The 16566-nt window shown below is 40.5% G+C and overlaps 1 protein-coding gene across 1 annotated transcript in view; it reads right to left on the bottom strand.

The window, feature by feature from the left end:
- OPHN1 (oligophrenin 1) overlaps nt 1-11528 on the bottom strand; it is a 606300-nt gene extending 594772 nt beyond the window's left edge. The window contains exons 1-2 of the mRNA XM_029240840.1: nt 11219-11528; nt 10920-11077 (exon numbers count right to left, since the gene is read on the bottom strand). Of these exons, the coding sequence (XP_029096673.1) occupies nt 10920-11073 (154 nt within the window). The 5' untranslated portion in view covers nt 11074-11077; nt 11219-11528. The remainder of the gene's footprint in view (nt 1-10919; nt 11078-11218) is intronic.
- Between the last annotated feature and the right edge of the window lie 5038 nt (nt 11529-16566).

Raw genomic sequence — 16566 nt, forward strand, 5'->3', positions numbered from 1 at the left:
TTTGATCAATTTATCCACTTTGCCAATCTCTGCCTTTCTACTGAAGTGTGTATTCCATTTACATTTACTATTACTGATAAGATAGGATTTATGTCTGCCATTTACTTTGTTTTCTAGCTGTCATCTTTTCCCTCTATTTTTCCATTACTACCTTTTGTGTTAAATAGATATTGTCTAATGTATTATTTTGATTCTTGTGTTATTTCTTTCACTATATATTTTTTAGTTATTTTCTTAGTGGCTGACCTCAAGATTAAAATTACAATACGGCTCAGATTAATTTTAACTTAACTTAGAAAGCATACAGAAACATTGTTACCATATAATTGCTTCCTCCACATCCTTTGTACAGTATTGCATGCATATTTCATTTTTATATATCATAAGATCAACTGTTTTATAACTATTATACAACACAGCTGTCATTTAAACCAAATAGAGAAGAAATGAGTTACTAAAAAACAGACAGTTATAGTGTCTTTCATATATACCTATGTAGTTACATTTACTGGTGCAGATTTAAATTACCATACGTCATTCTTTCATTTCATCCTGAAGGACTCTCATTAGTATTTCCTGTAAGGCAGTTCTGTTAGTGACCAATTCTCAGTGTTTTTTTGTTTTTGTTTTTTGTTTGTTTATTAATTAATTTATTTATTTTTGCTGTGTTGGGTTTTCATTTCTGTGCGAGGGCTTTCTCTAGTTGTGGCAAACGGGGGCCACTCTTCATCGCGGTGCGCGGGCCTCTCACTATAGCGGCCTCTCTTGTTGCAGAGCACAGGCTCCAGACGCGCAGGCTCAGTAGTTGTGGCTCACAGGCCTGGTTGCTTCGCGGCATGTGGGATCCTCCCAGACCAGGGCTCGAACCCGTGTCCCCTGCATTAGCAGGCAGATTCTCAACCACTGCGCCACCAGGGAAGCCCCAATTCTCAGTTTTGTTTTGTTTTGTTTTAATTCTGAGAATGTCTTAATTCTCCCTTTTTAAAAAATTATTTATTTATTTACTTATTTGGCTGCGCCAGGTCTTAGTTGCAGCATGCGGGATCTTTGTTGTGGCATGTGGGATCTTTTGTAGTTGTGACATGTGGGATCTCTAGTTGCAGCATGTGGGATCTTTTCCGTTGTGGTATGCAGGAACTTTTAGTTGCGGCATGCGGGATCTTCAGTTGCAGCGTGCAGAATCTTTAGTTGCAGCATGCAGGCTCTTAGCTGTGGGCATGCGGGATCTAGTTCCCTGACCAGGGATTGAACCCAGGCCCCCTGCATTGGGAGCATGGAGTCTTAACCGCTGAACCACCAGGGAAGCCCCTCCCTTGTTTTAAAAGAACAGTTTTGATGAATAAAGAATTCTTGATTGACATTATTTTTCTTTCAGCACTTTGAATATGTCAGTCCACTGCCTTCCAGTCTCCATGGTTTCTGATGGGAAATCAGCTCTTAATCCTATTGAGGGTTCTGTTCACCTGATGAGTTGTTTTTCTCTTCCTTCTTTCAAGATTCTCTCTTTGTCTTTGGTTTTCATCAGTTTGACTATAATGTATCTAGGTATGGATCTTCTTCAGTTTATCCTACTTGGAGTTTTTTGAGCTTCTTGGATCTGGAGATTAGTGTTGCACATCAAATTGGGGGAGTTTTGACCATTATTTCTTCAAATACTCTATCTGCTTTTTTCTATCTTTCTTCTCCTTCTGGGACTCTCATTACGCATATGTTGATACACTTGATGGTGTCACACAATTTCTGGGATTCTGTTCATTTTTTTCTTTCTTTTGCTTAGATTGGATAATCCCAGACTGGATTATCTTCAAGTTCTATGACTCTTCTGCTAGCTCAAAACTGCTGTTGAACCTCTCTAATGGATTTTTCATTTTAGTTATTTTACTTTTCAACTCTAGAATTTCTATCTGGCTCTTCTTTATAATTTTTATCTCTTTATATGGTCTCTTTGGTGAAACATTGTTCTCAGGCTTTCCTTGTCTCTTTGGTGAAATATTGTTCTCAGGCTTTCCTTTAAATCTTTAGACATGGTTTCCTTTAGTTCTTTGAATATATTTATATTAGCTGATTTAATTTTTTGTCTAAATTCCAACATTTCGGCTCCATCAGGGACAGTTTCTACTGACAGCTTTTTTCTTCTGTATGAACCATACTTTTCTGTTTCTTTGCATATCTAACCATTTTTTGTAGAAAATGGGACATTTTAGACAATGAAGTGTGGTACTTCTGGAAATGAGATTCCCCCAGGTTCTGTTGTTATTGTTGTTTTTGTCATTGTTTTAGTTGCTGTTTGTTTGTTTATCATATTTCTTGGACAAATTCTGTAATGTCTGTATTACTTGTAGTGTGTGGCCCCTAAAGTCTCTGCTTGGTTAGTTTAGTAGCCAGCTGGTAACTGTTCAGAGATCTCCTTAAATGTCTTGAACCATTAAGTCTTCCACTTTTTTCTGAGGGGCTCTGTGTGCATGTTGGGTCATTTCTTCAACACTCAGCCAAGCAGTTTATAACTCTGCCTCAAGTTCAGCCATAGGAGAGAAATTGGGGCCCTCTCAGGTATTTTCTAGGCACATGCACAGCCCTGGGCATGCACATGGCCTTCTAGATCTGCTGGAATATGTCAGAGCTTTTCAAAGCCCCCAGTAGACATCTCATTTTCCTTTTATGTTTTTGGCCAGGATTTTGCTTGCCCTGACTGGTGTCAGTTAGTCTAAGTCACCTGTGATGTTAAACACCTCGGGGTTAGAACTTTTCCCACTGAGCTAACTCTAAATCAGATGAAGTAATGAGAAGCTGTGTGAATAGGGCTTTTCTAGGTAGCTTTGAGACAGGTTAGATAGTGACAAGACTATAGGTCTGTGAGTCTTTGAGGAACTACAAACCCATTCTTCTCCCTCAGATGCTAAAGGCTACCGGTTTCCGCAGCTACTATGGTTATGGGGCTGTAGGTTTTCAAGGCTACCACAAAGCTCTGGAGAAGGGAATGGGAGGCAGGGTAAGTTAAAATGCCACAAAACCTGCTGTTACAAAGGTTCAACATGTTTCCATCAATAAACATTCTTCATATTGTTGCAAGCCTTTTGGTTAATTTACAGAGTTCTGAGAAAGTTGATTTTGACAATTTTTGCCAGTTTCCTTTTTGCTTTTATGGAGGAGCTGATTTTATGAGGTCTTTAATTTACCATTCGCTCCGAGAACTATCCTAAAGAACTCTTGCCCCAGTGTGGCTGAGAATTTGCCCACAATGAACACATTCCTGTGGAAGCAGAAGTTGAAAAAAGCACCAGGAAAATTCTTTTTAAAAGGTAAGCAAAAAGTTGCCAGTTGTTGCCTCTAGTGTGAAGAACTGGGGAACTGGGACACAGGAGGAGGACCTTTTGAATTTTGTACCATGTTCATGCATTACTTACTCAAAAAACATTTTTAATATACTTATAAAAGAAGAAGGAGGGGAGTTCCCTGGTGGCCTAGTGGTTAGATTCTGGGCTTTCACTGCTGTGGCCTGGGTTCAGTCCCTGGTTGGGGAACTGAGATCCCACAAGCCGCACAGCACAGCTAAAGACCCCAGGAGATATACTACACCCTATTTCTGACAAACTCTCCATTCACTTAAAGAATCTTGCTCATTATCAGGGCCATTAACTACCACAGTAGTAAAACAGATAGCTTTGACTTAGGAAGTCTTCCTTCTCAGTTTTTTTTTTTTCCTATGGACAGTTGCATCTCCACAGTCTAGCTCATTTTTCCCCCCACAAAGACCCACTTTATAACATGTGATAGAATATATATCATATCCTGAACTTCTTCATAGCTCTTCTCACAACTGTAATTCAATTATTTAAGTGAGTAATCAGATGTTTAAAGTACGCTCCAAGAGGGCAGAGCCCATATAAGCCTTATTCGCCATTATATCTCCAGTTGTCCAGTTGTCTGACACATAGTGGGTGCTTCGTAAATCCTTGTTGAATTAAAATTAATTATTTTTACACCATGTAAGGCTTTAGCACTTGATACAAGCCCAATAATGTATCATGAGGGCCCTCCACCCCACTAGAAAAAGAATCAGCTCAAGATTTCCAGGATACTCTCCTGGAAAAGCATGTATCTTTCCAGATCATCGTGGGTTTTTAGGAAATTTCTATAGTTACTGATTAGAGAAGCAGGTGCCAGATTAAACAGAAGTTTTGGGTTATGCTTTTAAAAAATGATGCTATAAAAATGAAGCTGAAAAGTAATTTTCCTTCATAACTCTTAACTCTGAAAAACTTTTCTTAATAAGAAGATCAAGCCATAATCTTCCCTACCCTACCCCTATACCATTCACCATCCATAAAAAAAAAAAAAAGAAAAAACCTACCAGCTTCTTGTAAGTGGTCACACTGAAAGGCTGGCTTGGTTCACTTTTCCACCCTAGTCCCCACAGCACTCCAGTCCACCTACTCTGGAATCTGGTCTTCTGAGGACCTTCTATGAATATGGTAATATTGCCTCCACCAAATTCCATTTGACACTGCTTCATATCTACTAACAGCAGTACCCTACGACATACTCATTACATTGATCTGAGCGACTCTACAGAATATCTAAAATACAGTCTTCCCTCATTATGTGTGGGGAATTGGTTCCAGGACCCCTGTGGATACCAAAATCCACAAATATTCAAGTCCCTTATATAAAATGGTATAGTATTTGCATATAACCTACCCACATCCTCCTATTACTTATAATACCTAATATAATGTAAATGCTATGTAAACAGTTGCTAGCATGTGGTAAATCAAGTTTTGCTTTGGGAACTTTCTGGAATTTTCGATCCCCCATTGGTTAAATCCAGAGATGCAGAACCTGCAGATACAGAGAGCCGATTGCAACTCCATGTCCTCCAAGTCACTGATTAACTATCACCAGGATAATGACAGGATATCTGCTGACTGAGAGTGTATATTACATCACCAACTCCTCCCTGCACACCATAGCACTACACTCAGTCCAAAGGGATTAAAAGCTTTGGTCTCCCTCACTATAGAGCTATTCAGGACAGAACTGAAGGGCACCAGGTTGGCACCTCTCAAGAAGCATTCACCAAGCAGATAATAAAATAGGCTAGCATGATTCAAGTCATCTACTCACACTGGACATATCAGTTGGATTTTCCCTTTGCCCATTCTCCCAGAGTAAAGATGAACTGGCTCCAAAGTTTACGATGGAATCAATTTAGGTTGCTTGACTATTTGTGCAAGACAGTGGCAGCCCAGAAAACAGAATGAGAAAGCCAGGAGGAACCCTAAAGCTCACTGACCAAACTTCTAATTTTAGAAATGGGAAAACTTAGGTTTGCAAAACTAAAGACTTACTCAGAGTCATACAGCTAGGAAGTGGCACAGTTGCAACTAGTACCCAGGTTTCCTGTGTGCAAAGCTAGAGATGGCTCCACTAAGTATATTCAATATCAAATTTGCCTCAAAGATGGAATTGACCCATCCTTTCAGAAAAGCAATTACTTACCAAATAGATTCCCCAGTTGCCAAAGCAAGAGCTGAAAAGGTACCCTAAAAAGTAACCTTAACGTAAACATCTAAAACTCTTGTCTTTAAAAGTATAGAATGTAAGAAAGTGACATTTTTGCATTCTTTTAAGATATAAGTTTTCATTAGTCCAAGACAGCTTGTGTATTTGTGGTTGTGCATGTGTATGTGTGGGCTTAATGATAAAATTCCTTTTTTCTGACATCTGTTTTATACATATAAACATACATACATATAAAGCATTTTATCCTTGGTTTTTGAAAGGCTATTTTAAAATTTTTATATTTAATTAATACTGTCAACATACTAATATAATGTAAAAATTTATGTAGGTATAAATTAAGATCCTATAATGAGGTTACTCATTCCTTTCCCAAATGGTTAAACTACAATATGCAGAAAAAAAATCATGGAGTGTTAGATCTGAAAGTGGGCTTATAGATCCCCTACCCACCCTCACCTTTGGGCCCCTCACCAAGGGCCCCAGCAAATGACTTACCAAGGTCACAGACCCCATTAGTAGCAGAACCATCACCATACCCATCATGTCTAGGCTTTTTTCCCGCTACACCATCATTCTGCCTCTGTTCATTTGCAGCATCTAGTGTGCTTCCCCAGAGAAATCTCCGTCTGGAGACTATCACCTTCCATTTTCCTAGCCCATTAGAATCCAAGACTCCTAGACTGTTAGAAGTAGATCATCTAGCTCAGGAGTTGCAACCTGATTGAATCCAGGCTGTAAACATATTTCATTTAGCTATCACATTTTTAAAGAAAGCGAAGGCTTTTTTACATGGGATGAGGCTGCTATATTTTACCCCAATCACTCCAGCCCTATTAACCCACTTCCAATAGCTTCATGCTTTTCTGTTTTCTCCTTGGCCACTGACAGCATTTGGGCCTGCAAACCCTGAATGCAGAACAGGCATAAGTAGCAGCACACCAAAGTAAAATTAGTTGATGGAAAATGTGAAATATGGCATTATGTTTTAGCAATAACTATATTCACTGCCTTACCAATAAAAAAATCCATTTAGGTTAACTACTCATATCAGAGGTCTGCAAACTACAACCAATGAATCAAACCCAGCCCACGGCCATTTCTGTATGCCACCGCCCCAGGTGAGCTGAGAATGGTTTTTATATTTATAAACAGTTGAAAAATTCAAAGGAAGAACAATATTTTTGTGACGTGAAAATTATGTGAAATTCACTTTTCAATGTCAATAAATAAAGTTTTATTAGAACACAGCCACTCTCATTTCATGTACATATTACCTATGGCTGCTTTCTCACAACAATGGCAGTTAAATAATTGCCACAGAGACTGAATGGCCCTCAAAGCCTAAAATATTGCCCTTTACAGAAGAGGTCTGCTGACCCCTGAGCTATATCAAAGAAAATTTAAAGTTCCTAATAAACTGCGAAAAAGTCACAAATATTTGTTTAGAATTGGAACATCTTACACATCACTCTCAGATGAATCTTCCTAAAACACAGCTCAGACCATGTCTCCCTCCTACCAAAAATGTTTTGAATACTCCCTGCCTATAAAGAAAAGTCTGAAGTACTTAACACGTCCTGCACAGTCAAGACCTCAACCTTCCATTCCAACCTTATCTCCCAAACTTCTCTTCCTGCACCATATATTCCAGATGACTTGAATTATTTGCTATCCTTTTACATTCTCTATGTCATTCCTACTACATGAAATGCGCTGTCCTGAATACAGTGCAATGCAGTAAAATAAGCAGGGCTTTTAGAGTCAGGTCTGAGCTCTAATTCACTCTTGCCCTTATCAGTTGAGAAAGTTACTTAACGCCTCTGAACTTCAGTTTTTTCATATATAAAGTGGGAATAATAATCCTTGCCTCTTACAAGATTTTAATTCCTGGCATATAGGAACAACTAAACAAGTGATAAGTGTTATTAATTCTGTCCAATTACAATGCTACTTCCTCCTTTGCTTTTCCTTGTCCTTCCACAGGTAAATGACCTCTCCCTCTAATGTTGCATACCATGGTGTCCACCTGTCTCACTCTATGGCTCTGATCCATATCTACTCCCTTATATGAAGGTGATCTCTACATATATCTTACCTCCCCTACTAGTCTGGGACCTCCTTGAGGGCAGGATCCCATCTGTGACTTACTCTGTCACATCTGTGACAGCCCTGAGAACAATGGCTTGAATTTAGTATGTGCACGAGTATTTATGGAATGAATGATATGTGTTCACTGAACTATATAACATTTATTAGGTGTATCATGTTATGTTGGGATATAAGCAGAGGCTATATCACTTGTTCTAAATAATACCTAGCCTAAGTGCGTAGAAAATATTCAAACAACACTAGGGACCAAAGCTGCCTATATAAAAACAAAGAACAAACAGAAAAGTGTGCAGTATATTCACCTTTAAGAGTGCCAGTGTTTTTATTTTTCACTGGCTTAAGTTATAATCACCATTTTGTACTCCAACAATTATGAATAGATCACATTTAAGGGGAGGAGGGAATGAATCACTTTCCCAAGGAAGACATATTGAACATTCATAACATCAATTACCTCTGAGCACAAATCTATCTAAGAAAATGTGAATATCCAAACAGGACCTATATTTATAAATTAATCATCATACACAGTCGTGACTAAAACCTTATCTAGAGCTCTGTACAAAATCAGACACAAGCACGAAATCAAGTTCCAACTAGCTTAACAACTTTAACAAAAACTGCAGCTGGTTTTTGTGGCATGATGCACTAGGTTTCACTGGTTCCTAGAAACACTAGCCAGTTGATTTGATGGTCAATTTAATAAGTTAAATAAAAAGGTGCCAATAATTCTTCTTTACTTTTAATGCCAGACTCCAAATGACAAAATGAATCCACACACATGTATACAAAATTAATTGCTGAGACACACCAATGTAGGGAATGACATTTTCCGACAAGATAACAGCAAAAAATATGTTTCCAATTACTTCTGCTTATGTATTTTCCTTTAGAAATCTACTGAAAAGTACACATTCACCAGCAGATATATTATTAACCTGAAGATGTATTATCAACAACTTACAATATTTAGCCGTTTCCATTTACAAAATACTTTCATAATCCATTAACTCCTTTGAGCCTCAAAGCAACTCTGTGAGGTGCGTATAGTTACCCCCATTTTATATATGAAGTAAATGATTTGTGCCTTCTTATCCCAAAATGGTGAAGCCAAGATTGTAGCCCAGGTCTTCTAAATCCACTTCCAGTGTTCTCTCTTCCTTTTTCCTCCACACAAAGCAAGAGTATACCTTTGTTTTGCGTCTACCTCACTCTCAAAAAGTCGCCCAGCTAGCCCAGTGTGAGGAAACAGAGTGGGAGTATAAACATTACTGTGGTCAAGACAGTGGGAAACATCCCACATTTGCCTCTAGCTAATCACATTTTTAGAATCATGCAACTTAAAGGAAAGAAATGGAGTGTGGGTTAGCTGCTGGGTTTTATTTCCTAACTGTCCTATTTTTGGCTTTCTATGTATACTCAGAAAGGGAAAACCACCATAAATATCAAGAAGCCCCCTGAACCAAAATAACTCTTGGATCTTTTGCCCATATGCAAAGGTTTAAGCCTGCATAATTGTTGACTCTTACCACATTTAATCTCAGAAAAGGAAAGAATAAAAACCGCAACTTGCCCCTCACTTAGAAAACTTTTGCCCTTCCTCAAACATTTTACTGAACTGTTTATTTTCTCTTAAGAATCTTAATCTCTCTGATACCCCTCAGCTGATCATTTTTTAGCACAAACACTTTCAGCTTACCCTAAACTTCACAAAGCCAGTCCCTTCCAGGGGCTTAGATGAGCTTCATTTGACTATGAATACTGCACCAAGCAGTTTACTGAAACAAGTAAATAAAAAGAAAATCCAAACATTCCCCCTTTTCCTTTCAGGAACCCCTACCTTTCTAAGTACTTTTGTGGCACAACCTGCCTATCTTTAACCTCTCAATGAACTCTATTAAGTGGCAACACACCCTAAAGCCTGGCCTAAAGTTTCTAAGGATCAGCATTTCAAATACCCCATCTTTAAGGTGCTGCCAAGAGTTAACTCTTGTTCAGACTGCAATAGGACAAACCATTATATGATCAAATTCAGTCAAACAACCAGCAGGAACTTGGAAAACTTCTATTCTGACCAAAGTGGGCAGACAACATATGCAGGGAAAGCACAGACTCCAAGGGGCAAATCAGGAGAGCTGCACAACAAATACCCCTGCGCTGCGGCTCCCAAGCCTTTCTCCCTGCTCTTGGTTGGCTGCATTTGCCTTAAGGTCCCCACGCTGGACCAGACACAGTATTTGTGGGATAAATCCACTCAGAAAAAAGTTATAGACGTACAGAATATATTTGCCAGTGACTTAGACTTTATTTTTCATAATCATCTTTCAACCAAGAAGAGAAAAACTGAATTATATAAACCCATTCACTAACCTCCATTCTTCTGGGTATATTCTTTGGCACAATGGATTGGTTTGCCTGCACTCTTGTTGGGGATGTTTATTATTCTTTCTCCTACTCCAAGCCTTCTGCCAACTAGCAGAAATAAAAACTCCATACACAGTGGGGAAGCAGGGGAGGGTCCCACAGCTGTTAACCGTGACCACTGGGAAAGCCAAGCTAGGTGAGGTTCCTTCAGCCAGATAACTCCCAACCTGAGCTCTCTACTATGCTCCCAGGGGGCCGGGTTCCTCCTGCCAGGGACTAGGCAGGTCTTTGTTCCACCCTCGAGGACAATTCAGTGGCATGTGAGGTCATTTAATAATTCTGAACTTACACGGACCTTGACCAAAACCATAACTCAGTAACTTAAAGAAAAAAATCACTGGGGCAAAGGTGCTCTCCTTAGAAAATAACTTGCCATCTGAAATTTTTTTATTACTGCCCCCATACTTACCTATAGCAACCAGAGGCCAGGCAGGAACAAAACCCTGACTCAAGCTGCTGGCCTGAATTCCCAATTCCTTAGGAGGTCCTAGGACAGTTCGTCAGTCAGCTTGGATGTCCCTTTGCCTCATACATGGGTAGAAACATGTCCGACAGAACAAGCAGACTGTCCCTTCAGAACAACAGTCTGACAAGAAAGGATAGTTGCAGAACAAGACGGTCCCTGGGACAGCTACAGATCCTGTCTTATAAAGCCAAGGACACTAAAGGGAAAAGCCCCAATTCTAGTTGCAGCCACCACCTTCCACTTCTACTGACCCCACTCCAAAGTGTCCGGAAACCCATTCGCCTCAGACACCTGGGCTGAGAATCACCCTAAATCCCCACTTTCCCCGTGGTGTGGAAGAGCTCAAAGGCCAGAGCCACTGGCTCGAGGAAACTGCTCATCGAAGCCTTCCACTTACTTCTCATTGCGCTGATAAGCGCGTTGCCGTCTTTGATCACGTCTTTGATGAATTTATTGGTCCTCTCCAGTTCCTGCTCATAACACTTGAGCCTCTCGCGGAAATCAGGGCTGTCCAGGTAGCAGTCGCTGAACTCCAGCGGGGGGTGCCCCATGGTTCTGATGGCGGGGATTGGAAGGAGAGAGGAAAGACACAAAGACCAAGAGCATCAGTGGCACAGTACAGGGAGAAGATGAGGTGCGCAGAGTGCAGGACCCGCTCAGGAAGCTGTAGCCTCCCTCCCTTTGGAGGACAGGTACCTGTTCAGATGAGATTCCTGGGGACAGCTGGCTTGTCTGTACCGGAAACGGGCGGCCTGGCGATTGCTTCAGGTGACTGGGAGAGCTAACTAACGCAGTCGGATCCAGGCGGGGTGCTGCCTAGCAAGCAGCTGGCCCCCTAGTCATCGCCCCCCTGACAGGCGACAGAAACTGCAGCTCAGCTCTCCTCCGGAGACCGGCCGGATCCTTCCTGAGCAATTGTAAACGTGACACTTCAGCCCGCCCAGGGTGTGGGCGGGGGTGAGCGCCGGGGGTGGGAGGTGCCTCTCCTTGCTCCCAGCTGCGGAGCCAGCTGAAGATTTCCTTTGCCGAACTCCGCGGGCAACCCTAATTGCACTGTCCCCTCCCCCTTCTTAAAGCCAGCGCCTCCGCCCTGCCCCGGTGAAGCCCTCGTACCGAGCCTGGGGACTTGGGTTCCTTCAGCTGTATCTCACTTGCACCCTAGGGTCTCGTTACCAGAGTCCTCCGTCTCCCAAAATTCTTCCTGGTCCAAGGGAGCCGGCCTGCTGTCCTGTTAAGCTCCGGAAGGGTTAAGACGGGGCGGCAATGAAACGTAGCCTTCCTCCAAAGACGCCCAAGCGGGAAGAGGAGGGCAACAGCGCGACGCACAATAGCTGCGGTAGCCCGACGCTTCCCTACGGAAACTGGGGAGCAGTCAGCGCCCTAGACTCCAGCTGGAAAGCGTGGCGGCCTGGGAGATGTAGTCTTTCCGTTTCACGCCCGGTGACTCCTCCCTGCGATCTCCCCACCACCCCGCCAGGGCGGTGGCTCTCGCCGAAAGGCATTCCCAGCCCTCCCCAGCTAATAGCTGTCCCGGCCCAGCCTCAAGGGGCAGGTGCACCGCACTAGAGTCTACCTGGAAAGCTTCCAAAACTGCAGCGAGCAAGAACCCGGGAGGGATCAATTGTGGGAGGCTCTCTCTCACTTCTCATTGTTTGGCTGGATTGTTTGTGGGTTTTCCTTCCTCTCTTTCCAGACTCCCTCTGACCAACCCACTTCTTTTCCTCTTCCCTTTCCCATTTCTACGGGTCCTAGAGCTCTAATTCCCATGGGCCTTCTACCTGAAGGGTTGATTCCTGCCCTTGGATCTCCATGTTAAGCTCAGAACCTCCTGCCAGAGAAAGGGAGGCAATAACTAGGAGTTCGTTTTTCCCTGAATAGGACCTCAATGCGTGGTTTTTGTGATCCAACTCATCGCATCGGCTGTTGATTAAAGCACATGATTTTCTATACGTAAGTGGAAAAGCTATGAAGAGGATGTTATAAATTGTCTTGCAGCTTCCCTGAGAGACTTCTTGTCCATTGTCTATTGTAGAACTGGGGCTACTTTTACAGGTGGCTGCCTTGAGACTAAGAGTAGCTAGGGGCTGGAAAATAGTGTGTACATGGGCAAAAAGATTCATTTTAATTTTGGAGAAGTGTTTAGATTACATTGCCCTGTGAAGAAAGCCAAGAAAAGCCAGAACTGAAGAGGATTGTAAACAGAGTAATAATGGCTACCCCACCTGTGTTAGTATCCTACTGCTGCTGTAACAAATTACCACAACCTTGATGACTTGAAATAGCACAAATGTATTATCTTACAGTGCTGGAAGTCAGAAATTAAAAATAGACCTCTGTAGGCCAAAATCAAGATGTCAGAAGGACTGTGTTCCTTTCTGGAAGCTCTAAGGGAAAACCGATTTCCCTGCCTTTTCCAGCTTCAGGAAGTTGTCCACATCCCCTGGCTCATAGCCCCCTTCCTCCATCTTCAAAGCCAGCAATGGCCTATCAAGTCTCTCTCCCACTGCATCACTTTGACACTGACTCTCCTGCCTCCCTCTTTCTCTTATAAGGACCCACCGAATAACCCAGGATAATCTTCCCCACCTCAAGATCCTTAACTTATATCTTCAAAGTCCTTCTGTCATGTAAGATAACAGAGTCACAGGTTCTAGGGATTAGGACATGGAAAACTATGGGGGTAACATTCTTTACCTTCCACACAATCTATAATCCCATAACCCACCTCACTATTCCTCAAAACAATCTTATCAGGTCAGTATTATTATTATTATACCCATTTAAAGATGAGATAGCTGAGTTGAAGAGAGGTTAAGTGACTTGCCCGAGGCTACACAGCTAGTTTGAACTTGAGCCAACCCTGTTCTTAACCACTACACTATATCGCAGTAATGGTCAAGAGTCCAGTGAGGAAAACACTCTGAGCATTAATAGGCAGCCACATGCCAGGAAAGGATTTTACTTCCTACTCTTTTATCTTTAAGAGAAAATGCCCATTTTCTTTATAAACACCAATGCAGGTACTAAGGGAAGATGCCCAATGAATGGGTACATGGTCTTTCATTCTAGGAAAGTTCCCTATAGCATTCATTAACTAATTCAACAAACATTTATTGAACACCAGCTATATGCCTTGACTTATACAGCCTATGCCTATATTTTCATCATCATGAACATTATCATTGACATTATCGATGTTAGGTATCATCTACCTCCCTATACTCAAAGTGTTTTACAGTCATCCATGTTATCCTTTATCTAGACAATGAAACTAAAGTGCAGAGAAATACAAGTGCCCTGGACCAAATACCAAGGAAGAAAGAGGGTTAAAATTAGAACTCAGTCCTTCAGATAATAGCAGCATTAATTGAGTGTTATTCTAGATGCTTTGCACACGTTATACCCAACACCTGACAACATGATAGGACTGGGGTCTTCAAATTTTTATTCACATAACTCCTAAAAGTTTTTTGAGAAGCTATGTACTCCCTCACATGTTAAGTTGACATCTAGATTTTTTTCATCTTGTTTAAACAGTTGCAAGAGGTATAATTTCTAGCATACTATACATATTGACAATTTAAAATAAAACTGTTATAGTACATGTTTAAAGATATTCATTGGATTCTAGAAACCAAGGCAATTTGATGCCCACCATCAAACATTAAACACAAAAGTGTAAACTTTTCTTTAACCTTCAGAAAATATACATGGTTTCTTTCTTCATCTTGAAATCAAATATCCATTACATTCTCCCTACAGAATCATAGTCTATAATATTTTTATACTTGAAAGTCCTCTATTGATCTCCATATTGAATTTCTCTGCAACAAAATATGTCCATAAATAGAAATTGAATTATTTTTATTTTCTCATGACCATAAGTCTCCAAGTATAAAAAGTCCTCTGGATTGAGTTATAGTTGCAATTATTATGCATACATAATTGGTAAAAATAGCATGAAGATATTATACATTGTGATTATTATTAAACATAAAGCATAAAATTTTATTTGAAATACATCTGTTAGCGAGATGGATGAAGAAGAGGTAGGTTACAGGGCCTTTAGTTAAAGAAGATTTCTGGACATGAATATTTGAAATTTTTGCTTTATTTAGACCCAAGGGTTTTTACAGGCTGGGTCAAAGTATCACAGTAAGATTCCTGACCTTTGAAAAGTATGCTTTTCTTTTTAGAGACTGGGAAAAAGAGGTGGGAAAGGCAAATCATTTTTAGCAAATAGTACTAAAGGAATTTGATGATTTGGAAACTGGTTCCCTTTCAGCTTTATTCATAATTACCAAAACTTGGAAGGAACCAAGATATCCTTCAGTAGGTGAATGGATAAATAAACTGTGGTACATCCATGGAATGGAATATCATTCAGCACTAAAAAGAAATAAGCTATCATGATACCACTTATATGTGGAATCTAAAAAAAATGGTACAAATGAACTTATTTACAAAACAGAAATAGAGTCACAGATGTAGAAAACAAACTTATGCTTACCACGGGGGAAATGGGGGGAAGGTTAAATTGGGATATTGGGATTGACATATATACACTACTCTATATAAAATAGATAACTAATAAGGACCTACTGTATAGCACAGGGAACTCTACTCAATACTCTGTAATAACCTATATGGGAAAAGAATCTAAAAAAGAGTGGATATATGTATACATATAACTGATTCACTTTGCTGTACAGCAGAAACTAACACAACATTGTAAATCCACTATACTCCCGTAAAAATTTAAAAAAAAAAGAAATGAGCTATCAAGACATGAAAAAACATGGAGGAAACTTAAATGCACATATTACTAAGTGAAAGAAGCCAATCTGAAAGGACTACATACTGTGTGATGCCAACTATGTGATAGTCTGAAAAAGACAGAACTACAGAGACAGTAAAAAGATCAGTGGTTGCCAATGTTCATTGCAGCTCTATGTACAATAGCCAGGACATGGAAGCAACCTAAGTGTCCATCAGCAGATGAATGGATAAAGAAGATGTGGCACATATATACAATGGAATATTACTCAGCCATAAATGGAAACAAAATTGAGTTATTTGTAGTGAGGTGGATGGACCTAGAGTCTGTCATACAGAGTGAAGTAAGTCAGAAAGAGAAAAACATATACTGGATGCTAACACATATATGTGGAATCTAAAAAAAAAAAGGTTGTGAAGAACCTACAGACAGGACAGGAATAAAAATGCAGACGTAGAGGATGGACTTGAGGACATGGGGAGGTGGAAGGGTAAGCTGGGACGAAGTGAGAGAGTAGCACTGACATATATACACTACCAAATGTAAAATAGCTAGCTAGTGGAAAGCAGCCACATAGCACAGGGAGATTAGCTCAGTGCTTTGTGACCACCTAGAGGGGTGGGATAGGGAGGGTAGGAAACAGGGAGATGCAAGAGGGAGGGGATATGGGAATATATGTATATGTATAGCTGATTCACTTTGTTATAAAGCAGAAACTAACATACCATTGTAAAGCAATTATACTCCAATAAAGATGTTAAAAAAAAAAAAAGATCAGTTATTGCCAGAGTTGTGGGGAGAGGAGAGAGAAATGAATAGGTGGAGTCCCAGAGGATTTTTACAGCAGTGAAAATGCTCTGTATGATATTATAATGGTGGATACATTTCATTATACATTTGTCCAACCCATAGAATGTACAACACCAATAGTGAACCCTAATGTAAACTATGGACTTTGAGTGATTATGATGTAGTTTCAGTGTGGGTCATCAAATGTGCCACTCTGGTGGGGGATCTTGATAATGAGATGAAGTTATGCATGTGTTGGAGGCAGGGGTATATGGGAAATATCTGTACCTCCCTCTCAATTTTTGTAACCCTAAAACTGCTCTAAAAATAAAGACTTTAAAATTTTGTGGGGGGACAGAAATTCTATTTCCCTGCTTCTTGTATGTCAAGGTAACACCACCTCCACAGTCTTAATTCAGGACAAATATCTCTTCCCTAAAGAATCATTCTATTTAAGCTGTGACGCTGTGGAAAGAAT

The sequence above is a fragment of the Monodon monoceros genome, unplaced genomic scaffold (assembly GCF_005190385.1).
Source record: "Monodon monoceros isolate NGI ecotype Baffin Bay Population unplaced genomic scaffold, NGI_Narwhal_1 Super_Scaffold_22, whole genome shotgun sequence".
Taxonomy (NCBI): domain Eukaryota; kingdom Metazoa; phylum Chordata; class Mammalia; order Artiodactyla; family Monodontidae; genus Monodon; species Monodon monoceros.